General features: G+C 28.5%; 1 protein-coding gene across 1 annotated transcript; it reads right to left on the reverse strand.

Moving 5' to 3' along the window:
- Positions 1–4,365: 4,365 nt before the first annotated feature.
- On the reverse strand, positions 4,366–7,283 carry LOC17887290 (cytochrome P450 708A2). Its single transcript, XM_023782660.1, has 8 exons — positions 7,054–7,283; positions 6,573–6,897; positions 6,328–6,480; positions 5,584–5,817; positions 5,398–5,490; positions 5,011–5,089; positions 4,806–4,912; positions 4,366–4,721 (listed from the first exon to the last, which is right to left on the reverse strand). Exons 1-8 carry the CDS (start codon positions 7,260–7,262, stop codon positions 4,503–4,505), a joined length of 1,419 nt encoding a protein of 472 aa, XP_023638428.1. The 5' UTR covers positions 7,263–7,283; the 3' UTR covers positions 4,366–4,502.
- Positions 7,284–13,490: the final 6,207 nt, after the last annotated feature.

The raw sequence follows: 13,490 nt of genomic DNA on the forward strand, positions 1-13,490 counted from the left end.
CTATTTAACTAAAATCATTTATATTTAAAACGTTTTTTTAAAGTAAACAAAAGAAATTAAATTAATATTTGTGCATCTTTTTTTATTCAAAAACTTCGTATTAAAGGTTTTAATCCAATTTAATTTTGAAAACATTTAATTACTTATTATTCAAAAATAGCACTCCTTTTCTTTTAAAGTTTTATAATATATATATATATATATATAAGTATTCATTATTTCCTGAATAATTTAAAGTTTTCAATTAATATATGTGAAATTTATAACCAAAAGGTGCATGTAAGGCTACTAAGGAATAAAATTTAAGATAAATTCAAATGTATTTTAGTGGTTTTATTGTAACTATTAAATTATTTTCATTGTTATAAAAGAGAAAATAAATTTGAAAAATATATACTTAAATATTTTTTTGAAACATAAGATATGCAAGATATCTTAAAAGATCTTATGTAACTAATATATTTTTTAACCATGAATAAAAATAATATACATTTTATGAAATAAAAAATTTGATTGATAACATTTTTTCTTTAAAAACTTATAAGAAAAAATCATTTTCAGAAACGAAAAAGGAAGGAAATAAATTTCAACTAATATTACCTCTTTTACTAACCGATTTTAGATAAAAATGATAATAAATTTAATTTTGGTAAGCATTTAATTAATTTAAACTAAATTTTAAAATATTAAAATAGCATTACTTTGAAAGATATTCTGGTCATCTCTTAAAACAGGTCTCTTAATCGGGTCTTGGAATTAAATCTTATTTTCGAATATCTAAAAGATTTAATAGGTATTATAATTTTCAATTAAGGAAATAGTTTAGGTGAAAAATCTCAGTTTTTTTATGTTTTTCATTAATATTTCTAAATTTAAATATTTTGTACATTATTAAACTTAAAACATTTAATTTACCTTATTTCAAGTAGATTAAAGATTAAATTTTATATTAAAATTGTTTACAATTACAATATTTATCATATTTTCCTTTTTTGTTAACATTTTAGCAGATTAGTTTATCATATACTTTTGCCAATAGTTAAATTTTATTTATAAGGTATTCATAAATAGATTATCCAAATTTATGAAATTGTTATATATCACTTATGTTATCTTTCAACCGATATACAATTTTTGTAAATTATATTAAAAGATTGCATTTTCTTATACACCGTTGAGGTAATGTCCGTGATTGATAAATTTAACGGTTTTAGGGAAAATATAATATATACGTACTTATATTAAAACCAGACCTAATTACTATTGTATATATTATTTACTTTCTATACAGTTAAAATATACAAATCAACACGCGATTTAACTCTATAGAATTAAAATTAAAATATACAAGACTATTATGTTTATCCTATACTATTGAATACCAAATATTAATATAAATCCAATTATATCTTTATTTTAAAAAACATCATCCGTGCGAAAGCACGGGCCATTCTCTAGTTATGAATTTATGACACCTAATCCCTGACGTCTGCTGAACAAAAGATTTCACGTTTGTGCTTCTTCTTTCTTTAATTTTTTTTTTCAACGTTTCTTTAATTTTATACACAACAGTTTAATAATTCTTACCAAGCTCTTGTACATGTTTAATCACCCTTGTCCCTTACACTTTAGATCGATCATTTACTCGACCAAGTCATAAATTCAATTTGCTTACCAACCAGGCTTGATTCACGTTCAAAAACTAATGGTCAATTCCCGAATATCTAGGTTAACCATTAAGTTACAAAAATGGTTTAGTTTACATATCTTTACCGATAAGGATCCGTCCTCATAGTTAGGCTTCAAACGGTAACTGCGTTTTTCACTGCAGGAGAAGTGCAATGCGGTTTAAATAGTAACGGAAATACATAAATATATATGTATATGCAGATATTTTGACACTGTTACAGCAATGTTGCGGTGCGGTTTTCGTTTTGTAGTGCAGTATGGTTACCATTCGTAACCTTAGTTTGTTTGGTTGTCTTGTTCGGCCATCATTATTGGTAGTCTCTTAACAAATTGTGATTTGTTATTAGCTACAAAATCATTATTGTTAGAGCTAAGATTTGTTAAGAAACCATCAATTTCCAGTAGAGACAAGAAACAAGAGATCTTACAGATCCTTTGGGTCACGATGGCAAATCAAGCTCTTGGCTTACGGGTCCATAGTCCCCATACGTCTTCTGAATATCAGTTCGTAGTATCCGATCAAAGCTCTCGGCCATCATCAGTCCATCCATATTTTGGATCGGTCCATGACTCCAAACTCCTCAAGGGTTGTTGCATTCATCCATAGTTTTAATCATGGACTTACAAACTAAACAATCATCATTACAGATTTTATTACATAATGTTTTTAATAATAGTGAATGTATTAATTTTACATCTACTATACAAAATTAAAAATATTAATGTTCTTTATCAAAATAAACCAAGATAAATTTCTATATCTTTTTTTTTTTTTTTTTTCCGATACCTTGGTTATGTAACAATGCCAAAAAAACAAAAAAAGAAAAATCTTGGTTACCTATAATCCTTTAATTAATATAGTGTGTACTGTGTGACAGATAAGTACTGAGCAAACTCAAATTCCTTACTTAATTGTTAAAATCATATGAATGCTACTTTTAAGATTTTTGAAATAAAACAAACAATATTTAAAAAACCATTTTCATAGTGATTATTTTAATCTATATAATTGGAGTTAGAATCTTTTTAGTGAGCTGGTATAAGTATTACAAAGAACCAAATATTTATATTTCTGGTATATATATGATATCTTTATAATTGGAATATGTGATCATATCTCTCGATTTTTGGTGTCCGGATTATAAAAAAATTGACATAATGTGGAAAAGATATGATATCTCGATTTTGTCTGATGATTGGTATTTTATAATTTTAAAAATCTTTCGAAATTAAAGAATCGCTCACATGAATCACGTCCGCGATATATATATAGTAGGGAATTAAAAATCTTTTAAAAATCTTTCGAAATTAAAGAATCGCTCGCATATAAAATTTAAAAATGTTTTCGAAACATATAAACATATTTCCGGATTTGGCAGCAATATGTAATATAAAGAAACAGAAACCTCTACGATTGGTTAATTTAGCTGTCGCTTCATGTTATTATGAACAAATCAGGTTTAGAAATAACATGCAACGTCAGTTAAATACCCTACAATTAGCTGTCATCATAGATTTCTTTTACTAGTTAATAGAAAACAAATCACCCAAATAATTATATATATGGTATTCTAAAATCTACTAATCACGTGTCAGGATCACAAAAATATTTGAGAATGAGATAGTGAAAGCCTCTCCATGACTTATATACGAAATAAACTGAATGAACCAAGTGTTAATAGCTCGATTGGTTAAGATTTTTGATAAAATACCTAAAAATTATTATAACCACTCATTTATAATCCCAAAACGATATATAATTTTGTTTTAGCTGTAAAATCCAAACCCTAGCAATTTATTTATAAACCCAAATCGACATATAATTTTATTTTAATTGTAAAAACAAAACCTTAACCACTCCTTTATAAATGCAAACCGACATATAATTTTTTTTTTAATTGTAAAATCGAAACCCTAATCCCCATTTATAAATTCAAACTGATATATATTTTTGTTTTAATTATAAGATATAAACCTCAAAAATATAGTTAACCATGTTTTATTAAAAGTATACAGATTTTGTTTCCTTCATTGTTTTTATTTTTCTGATTTTAATTTTAGTTTATTTTTTAAACATGCTATGATGTGGCATAATACTCTAAATTTATTGGTTCAGATAATATAGGTGAACCCAAGTCTTTTCCTCATTAAAATGAATTATTCAAAGAACAATTATAGGGGTGAACCCATTCATTCACCTCCTTTTATTTAAGTCAATAGGAGAGTGATATGTCACACAATATCTAAAATGATACACTATATTTTATCTTTAAAAACTAAAATTAAGGAAATAAAATAAATAAAAAGGAAAATTGAAAAATAAAATCATTAACAAAAGATTAATTGCGTTAACGTCGTCACGTTCTTTAAGTTTTAGGTTTTTTTTTTATGAACGATTCTTATAGCCATTGATACTTCAAGTATAAACTTCCCCACCTTCTTTTTTCTGCAAAAGAGGAAATAGAATTACTTTTCATAAGGTAAATTCATTGAGTTGTTAAGGTAAGACCCAAGAGACGACGTGATGTTAACGATGATTTCTTTTCATAAGGTAAATTCATTGTAAATTTTGCACGTGGTTACTCCGTATAGACACATCTGTATATTAACACACGTATCACGAATGCTTACCAAAATGTTAAATAATAAAAGTATATTTTTATATCATGTGTTCACTTTCATTTAACTTTAAACAAATCTTGATTACTTTTGGATAGAAATTGAGTTATACTCAATGTGAAAATGAAACTTAAAAGTATCATGAATACTTAAATATAGACGTATTTCATTTAGATAGCATTAAGATCTCCAAATTAGTTGATGGGAGAGATGCTCATGTGCATGCCATTGGGAAAAGAAACTAGTGGTGTACGAGTAGCCTCGCTATCTTGAGCCATTGTGAAATCGTAGTTAGTAACAAGATGGTGAAGAACAACTGCAACCTGAAGCCTTGCAAATTCTGCACCAGGACACAGTCTCATTCCACCTCCAAATACCATGAATGACTTAGAAAAATTAACCACATCTTTGCCCTGTTTCACATTTATTTTCATTAATTTTTGCATTCTTTAGATGATGTTATTAATTAGATATCAAAGATTAGAATCAGTATATACCTCCCATCTCCAAGGATTAAACTCTAAAGGGTTCTCATATATCGCAGGATCATAATGCAATAATGAAGTTGCAAGAAACACCATCCAACCCTTTGGAATCGTATATCCTGTTACCAATTTCGCACCACAAAATGTTTATTTAAGAAAAAAAAAAACTTTGAGAATATGTTTGAATAAGTGGTCGAATTTTAATAGTATTACTTGCCTTGAATTGTAACATCTACCAAAGTCTTTCTAAACATTACAGGAGCCATATTTACCAGCCTAAGAGTCTCATTAATCACCTGCATTGCAACATATTCTTTGTGTTTTATTATTTATCATATATATATATATATATATATATATATATATATTGTAATTGAAATTACTAATATATTAGTAAAAAAATTCTCTATAACCACTTTCATGTTCATGGATGTGCCTTATATTCGTGGCTATAAAAACCACAAATTATTTAAGTTACGACGTTATAGCCACGAATAATATAGCGTAGCCGCAAAAAATCAAGTGGCTATAGGGATAATTTTTACTACTATATATATGGATATCTTTTTTTCCAAATATATATATATGGATATCTAAAAGTTACCATTTTGGTGAAACTCATGTTGTTTTTGTACTCTTCCCAACTCACTCCAGAGTTCTTATCAACTCTGTTTTGAAGGATAGCATTATGCTCTCTCTGCCATATTTATAAGCATATAATGTCATACCCATGCTTCAACTCTAAGAAAAATTGTTAGCTAGCTATATGTGTATATATATTAATTATTACCTTCAACTCTAAGTAAACTTTAGGGTTACTTGTAATGTATTTTACTGCCATGGAAATCATCACAGAAGTAGTATCTTTAGCGGCGATCGGAATAACGTAGGTTTGGAAGATAACGTATTTGTCATCTAAAACTTCATCTTCCATTACCGTGTTGAGGATATCGTCATGCTTCTCTCCCGATTCTTTCCTTGATAAGAGAACATTACTTATCACCTTCTTTACGGCTCTGCTTGCCTGGATGCAGTTGATAGAGACAATATTTAGACATTTGGAGAATTCTCTTAAATACCACTAAAACTTGCATTTTTGGATAATGAGTTCTATTCTCCAAAAATACCACTAAAATACTTTTTTCCAAAAATACCAGATTTTTAAATCTTACCATTCAAAACTAATTTCTAAATCCTAAACACTAAACCTTACCCCTAAAAACTAAACCCTAAATATAAGTCAACCCAAACATAAAAAATAATAATTCTACACCTTCAGAAATCATATTTTTATGTCTATGGTATTTTTGGAAAAATAACCTTTTCGTGGTATTTTTGGAATAAAAAAAAATTGTGGTATTTTTGAAAAAAAACTTAAAATATGTCATCCAAGGGAATTTCTTTAGAAATTGTGGTATTTTTTGTTTTCAATATAATGCAATAAATATATACATATATGTTACATTTTTATCTAATTAAATGAACCATTTTAGGATTTACTACATTGAAAAAAAATCCTATAATAATTACTTACCGTAAAGGATCTATACAATGATTTCCAGGTAGAAAGACTAAAGAAAGACTGATACCAATCAAGATTGAAGGCCATAAAGATGTCCATCAGATTTTCTTGAGCCTCTGCTCCGAGGTTACTTATCAACTTGGGAATCAAGTGCTTAATTATCAACTACAAAAGTAGCATACGACAAAGAAACATATTGTTAAATCATTTTAGTTCATCAATACCAACAAAAACAAAAAAACTTATTATGTACATACGCTTTCAGCTGCCTCCTTAAGATTGAAGCTCCCCAAGCTAGCCTTTGATCTAAGACCCTCGCAGGCTGCTCGGTCCATGCCTCCTATCAACTTCTTCTTTAAACCCTCAGGGCCAAGAAAGTTGAGTGTGATTTGTTTGAAATGCTTGTGGGTCTTCCCATGATTGACTATAGCATCATCTTTTCCTAATACTATGCCAAACGCATCCGGAAGGCTAAATACAAAAGCCGTGTTCTCTTGTCGAAAAACCTCGACCATTACATCAGGGTCTGTCACTACCACGGTGTTGGATCCAAAAATGTTGGTCCGAAATATTGGCCCATACCTAAAACGTTCACAAGATTACATAAGATTTGATATTTTTTTACTAAAGGATATAATTTGTTATGGTCACGGGTCTGAAAAAATGTATGGACTTCGATATAAAACTTCTTAGTTATTAAAAAAATAAATAAACATACTTGATGTTTTAATATTTTACCTGGACATTCTCTTGCTGATAAAGGGTGAAGTCTCGTTGAATCCATAAGACTTAAAGAAGTCTAGTGTCTCTCCGATGATCGGAAGCCCCATTGTTCCCGGAGGTAACTTGCCATTGCACTTGGGATTTGACCATCGGTACCACCATCTACTGATCAGTACAACAACTAAAGCTGTAACACATATTGAAACGTTCCAAATCATGTTCATTTTAGTTTGGAACTATAGCGTTATAAGTTTGAAGAGTTATTAGCTTGGAACTATAGCGTCTCTTATATATAGAAGAAGAAATGGTCGAACATAAATAAATAATAAATAATAATAATTTATATATTAAACCAATAAAAATCATAGTGAAATGAAAATAAGATTCATATTGGAAAATGAAAGTTAAAGAACGTTTCCTTTTTTAGCCGACCGCTACATTAATGGATGATAGCAAGAGAACCAATCAACATCATAATTATTAGATGTAATAATGGCATTTAATGTAAAAGGCATTATATAAAGTTTTTAAATTATGGTTATATTTGTAAAATTTTAAGGGAAATTATCATTTTAATTTTTCTACCAAATATACCACAAAAGTTTTACTTTTCAAAAAACACAAAAAACATAAAAAGATGATTTTTTTGAATATGTAGAATTATCTTTTTAATGTTTGTGTTGTTTATTTATATTTAGGGTATAGTTTTTACGGGTAAAGTTTAGTTTTTAGGATTCAGAAATTAGTTTTGAATGTTAAAAAATTAGTTTTAGTTTTGTGGTGCTTTTGGAAAAATACATATTATTATGGTATTTAAGACAATTTTCCAATTTTAAAAGAATATAAACTCATTGAGTTTTATTATAGAGGAGTTCCAAACAATTATATATATATATATATATATATATATTACTATCTGAATTTTATATCTGTAAGTTAAGAAAATATTAAAATGAAATCATTGAATTAAAAATGAGAAAATACTTTTTTGAAAAAAACTCATTAATTAACAATTATTTTGGATTTGTTTTCTAATTCATATCCTTGATCAAACAAATTTTACAATAGAAAACACTGAAACACATGTTACCTTATCTTGTAAGTATGAGATTACGGGGAATGTGACATCTTGACGTTTGTGTGATTTTTCTATAATTGCTCATACCATATCATATCATACCATATCATATCATATCATTATGGGGTATGTGACATCTGTGACCCTTATCACATCGAAGGATTCAACATATTTGATTGGTGGTCATTGGTTTGCTCACAGATACAACAAGAGGTTCCTTGATAAATCTTCGTGTTCGTCGCCTATCAGTTTAATCAAAAATCAAAAGTAATGTTATGTATGAGACAACAAAATAATGTATTATCTTGTTTTTTTTTTTTTTTTTTTTGGACAAAATGTATTATCTTGTTTATGTCGGAAATGATACTTGGATTCATGGTGAACCCTTCTATTCACTCTTTTTCACTTTTAGCCAATCAGAATATGTCACAAAACTTGGGTTCACCTTAGACCATCTCCTATTAGTGAAGTTATTAACTATTTTTTATTAATAAATGGTGATTAAAGTAAAGTTAATAACTTGTTTAGGATTCATTAATTTTTTGGTTGTCCATTGGTGAATTTCGTTAGGGGTATATGAAAATAAATATTTTTCTTGTTTGATAAATAATAGGTTTTAAGTAAAATAAATTTTAAAAGCAATTTTATAATAAATTGGTACAAAATAAATTTTATTAAGATTCGAAATTATATTGCGTTGCATGAAATTTAAAGCTTACAAAATATAGAGATGATTTCATACAACATTTAGTTGAAATCTTAATTACAATCAACGTGTACAAGTCTTTATGCTGAATTTCCCATATGCTCTTTATGGGTGTATCACAATCTTCAATCACAACTTGGAGCCATCACAGGTCCACCAACTTGTATGCATCACGGGTCCACCAACTTGTATGCATCACGGGTACCATATCAATCTTACATCAATCACACATACACAAGATAAAGCTTATGTGTTCTGTCCAAAACAGTAATAGATTCAAACACATTGAGACAACAATCTAACACTTTGACTCTATACTTGTCTTTCATGAGTTACAACAACATGACAGTTCAATTTCAGTCATAGTTCCTCCCCAAGTCTATTATGTTCTGTCATAGTTCAAACACCAATAACACACAATGATAAAAGGAAACAGAGACTTGGCCAAACAAGAAGACATGAAACTCATACACTTTTGAGAAAGAAAGAAAGGTTCCTCAAACTATAAAACAATGTCTATAAAGCAGAAACACATTATCATCACTTTCGGTAAAATCCTACTTAGGTAATGAAAGAAATAGACATTTTTGACAACCAAGACTATTACCTTTAAGAGTAAGAGATGACAAAACCAGAAGGCAATAGAAATAATACCTTTCAAACCCTGTAAATGATCATCTTTGTCTTTAATGAATTTCTTATGAATCTCCTCAAACTTGGCAGCTTCATCCTTCAAGATATTCTCACACTGCAAATATGAATCAGAATTTAGCTTATTATACTTATAAAGACTCAATTAAGTTATTAATCATCTTGGGATCTTTCTTTAGAACTCCTTTGAACTCTTTGAAAGTGCTTTGGCAAAGTTTTGTCTGCATTTTGTAAATCAAGGAGAGAAAAATATCAACATTTGTATCTCATCTTCCAAACCAACATTCACAAAAGCATGAAGGATAAGATGTAATAGCCTACCTTTCTTTCTCAAGCTTTGACTTCAACTCGTCAATCTTTAACTTAACCTCAGTGGACACACTACCAAAAGGATACACAAGGATTATAGCAAGATTAAGCTATCAAACTAACGACACTTAAAGAGCATTCATTATAACTAAGTTTTGCCGATAAAAAACAAGAATGTTTAAAATCCTTAGATTTGATATAAATCAACCAAGGACTTCATATCAATCAAATATGTGCTTTCTTGTTTAAGGAATACAACAGCATACCTCAACTACTACCACAACAGATGAACCATAAAATGCTAGAACTGAACACCTTAGCTTTATCTAGCTCTAACTACATGATAAATTTGGTTTTCCATAATAAATTCAGACTAATCCATATACAACAAGCTTTATATCTATCGATCAATACAAGAGCATACCACAATCAATTGCACAACAGGTCAACCAATATCAAAATCCTAGAACAAATTATCGAACACCATAACCTAATCGGAGAGAAACATGTAACGAAGAGATATATCTTCTCTTTGGAGATGCTCTTATATTGACATATTCACACACTCTTAGCTTAAACTAATAAAACTAGAGTAATATGTCACGTCTATTTTATTTAAAAACAAAAATAAAATATAAAATACAAAATAAAAAAGATTATGGAAACAACATATGTATACATATAAACATCATTTATAAACCCAAACGGATATGTAATTTTGTTTTAGTTGTAAAATCTAAACCCTGACCAATTTTATAAACCCAAAATGATAAATTTTGATTTAGTTGTACAATCTAAACCCTAATCCTCCTTTATAAACGCAAACCGACATATAATTTGTTTACTTGTAAAATTTAAACCCTAATTCTCTTTTATAAACCCAAACAAACAAATAATTTTGTTTAGTTGTAAAATCTAAAGCCTGGTATTTATTTATAAACCTAAACTGAAATATAATTACATTTAATTATAAAAGTTTAACCCTAATATTCCTATATAAACCTAAATTGGCATATAATTTTGTTTGATTGTAAAATATAAATCCTAATCCGTCTTTTATAAACCCAAATTGACATATATTATTTTTAAATAAAAAGTCTATAGATTTTGTTTCCTTAATTTTTTTTATTTAAGGGGAATTTAGAAAAATACCCCTTTTCAAAATACCCATTTTCAAACTTTATCAAAAAAGCCATTAAAATAATTTTAATTTTTTTGTTTTGATTTATTTTTAAAATATAATATGAAGTGGCATATTACTCCAATTTTATTGGTTAAGCTAATAGGGGATAAATATGTAGGTTCTTCACTAGGGGTGAACCCAAGTATTTTTTGTCACCTAATTAAAATAAATAAATTTTAATATTATACATATAAAATAAGATCATTAACAAAAATATTATATAGTTAAACTCAAACTGACAAATAATTTCGTTGATTGTAAAACCTAAACCCTAATTCTCTAATATAAACTCAAACATATATATATATTCTTGCTAATTATAAAACCTAAGGGATTTGCAAAAATAAACTTTTTACCATACTCTTTTGCAAAAATATCTCGTTATCCATTTTGAAACAAAAACCCTCTTCTAAGTACAGAATGATTAAATTACCCTTTTTCAATGGAACTCATGATGGAGAACATATTATTTGAAACCCGACCCGTTTTTTTTTTGGAGTACATTCATAACCGGATTTACACAATTAAACCAAGCTAAACCACACTAATTCTATTTAAACTACCTAAACCGGACTAAATCAATTTAAACTAACTAAACTGGACTAAATCAATTTAAACCAACTAAAGCAGACTAAACCAGATATCCAGAACAAACCATTCCAAACCAAGTAATAACCAGCGGAAGAAATTTAAATTAACAATCCAATAACCAAAAGCATCAAAGAAACAAGTCAGCCAAACCAGCAATCACCGAATTTCTGATAACATAACACCCTAACATGCTTCTAAGTTTTAGAACTAAACATTCCTAACAAGGTCATAACATAAAAAGCATAAAACATCAAGCGAGCCCCTAGATCATTACTCTCTCCTCGCCTTGATTCCACAGTCACACTTTGCCTTTACCTCCATCATAGAAAGAAATGCATAAGTATTTCTAGAAATACTCAGTGTGGCACTCATCCCAACTACTAGGATATACAAACTACTGGACTGTACACACAAGCAGTATAAGTCATATGCAAACAATATTACAATACAAAGCAAACAATTAACAAAGTTTAGCCACTGCTGTGAACTGGTGTCGGCCGACACTCGCTCCTGAAAACACGAACAAACGAGTATTGTCGATTGTCACTGAAACCCTAACATCACTCCAATCGCTTCTCATTGACGGATCTCTTTCTCCTGGCCCTCCATAGCCGGTTAAGACTCTCCCAATGGACGTACATAGGTACCACAACACAGAAAACAGAAATACAAGCAAGGAAATCAATCAACAATCATAAAAATCACCCAAAACATGGATCAAAAACTGCTTAGATAACTCTTGGTCATGCACTCACCTCTTTAAATGAACAACATCAAAACATCCAAACAACCATGGATTTAGCCTTCTCTAGCCTAGAACTATTAAGAACCAGTCTCAAACCTCATTGGAAACTCACAATACCTCACTAGAGAACACTTAGAAACTTTCACTCTCTGAAATATGCAAAAGCAGCTGAAAAGAACCATAATCGACTTCTTCTTCTTTTAAAAGTTGAGCCCTAGGGTTAAACCAACCCAAACCAAATCGATTTTGCAATTGAAATTAATTTGGTCCAACCAAAAAATATTTTGGTGTCGACCAACACCACCCATTTTCGAACACATGTGTTAGAATATTCCATCCAAAAAAATTTCCGCCAAAAGTTTTCTGGCAAAAAAAAAGTTTGTGTTAAAAATAAAATTTGACCGGAAAATTTGTGTCGGAAAAATTTTGGCGGGATAGTTTTGGAAGGAATAGGAATACAATATTATTTTCTCCATCATGAATTGCATTAAAAGGGTAATTTAGTAATTTTGTACTTGGAATAGGGAATGTTTTTTTCAATGGACAACAAGAGGGGTTATTTTTTCAAAAAGGAATGGTAAAAAAATTAATTTGCATATTCCCCTTGAAATAAAGTAGTAGGTTTAGAGGTTTTTTGGTTCCTATCAAATTATATAAATTTTCAAAATCTTTTTCCTCGCAAGGTAACGGTAACGGGTGGCAAAAAAAATAAAAATACGTAAACAACAAAATCAAAATATATCATCAAGAATAATATATTCACGTTAATTCTCAAAAATTATTAGTTTTTTTAACTTTAATCTCCCAAGAATAATTAGTTTTGTTTCACTTTAAATTTTTTTTGTTTTCGTTTTTATTAATCATATTCATTTTTCCATCAATATAGGTTTCGATGTTTTTAAATCTCTTATAATTAAGGGAGAATTTCAAAAATACCCATTTTCCAATACCACTTTTTAAAAACAGTCATCTTCCTAATTTTAATCAAAATACCACTTTTTAAAAACAGTCATCTTCCTAATTTTAACAAAAATTTTAATAAAATTTGAAATTTATCAAAAAAATATGTGTAAGCTTATATTTTATAGACACATATTATCTTTATATGTGTGTAAATTTATAAATATATATATATATATATATATATATATATATATATATATATATATATATATATATATATTACTTA

The sequence above is a fragment of the Capsella rubella genome, unplaced genomic scaffold (assembly GCF_000375325.1).
Source record: "Capsella rubella cultivar Monte Gargano unplaced genomic scaffold, Caprub1_0 scaffold_5, whole genome shotgun sequence".
NCBI classification, from domain to species: domain Eukaryota; kingdom Viridiplantae; phylum Streptophyta; class Magnoliopsida; order Brassicales; family Brassicaceae; genus Capsella; species Capsella rubella.

Coding starts and splice junctions, on each gene's coding strand:
- LOC17887290 (XM_023782660.1), bottom strand. CDS start 7,262: ATGAACATGATTTGGAACGTTTCAATATGTGTTACAGCTTTAGTTGTT. Junction 6,481..6,572: donor TTAAGGAGGCAGCTGAAAGC/GTATGTACATAA, acceptor CTACTTTTGTAG/TTGATAATTAAGCACTTGAT. Junction 5,818..6,327: donor CATTGTATAGATCCTTTACG/GTAAGTAATTAT, acceptor AACTGCATCCAG/GCAAGCAGAGCCGTAAAGAA.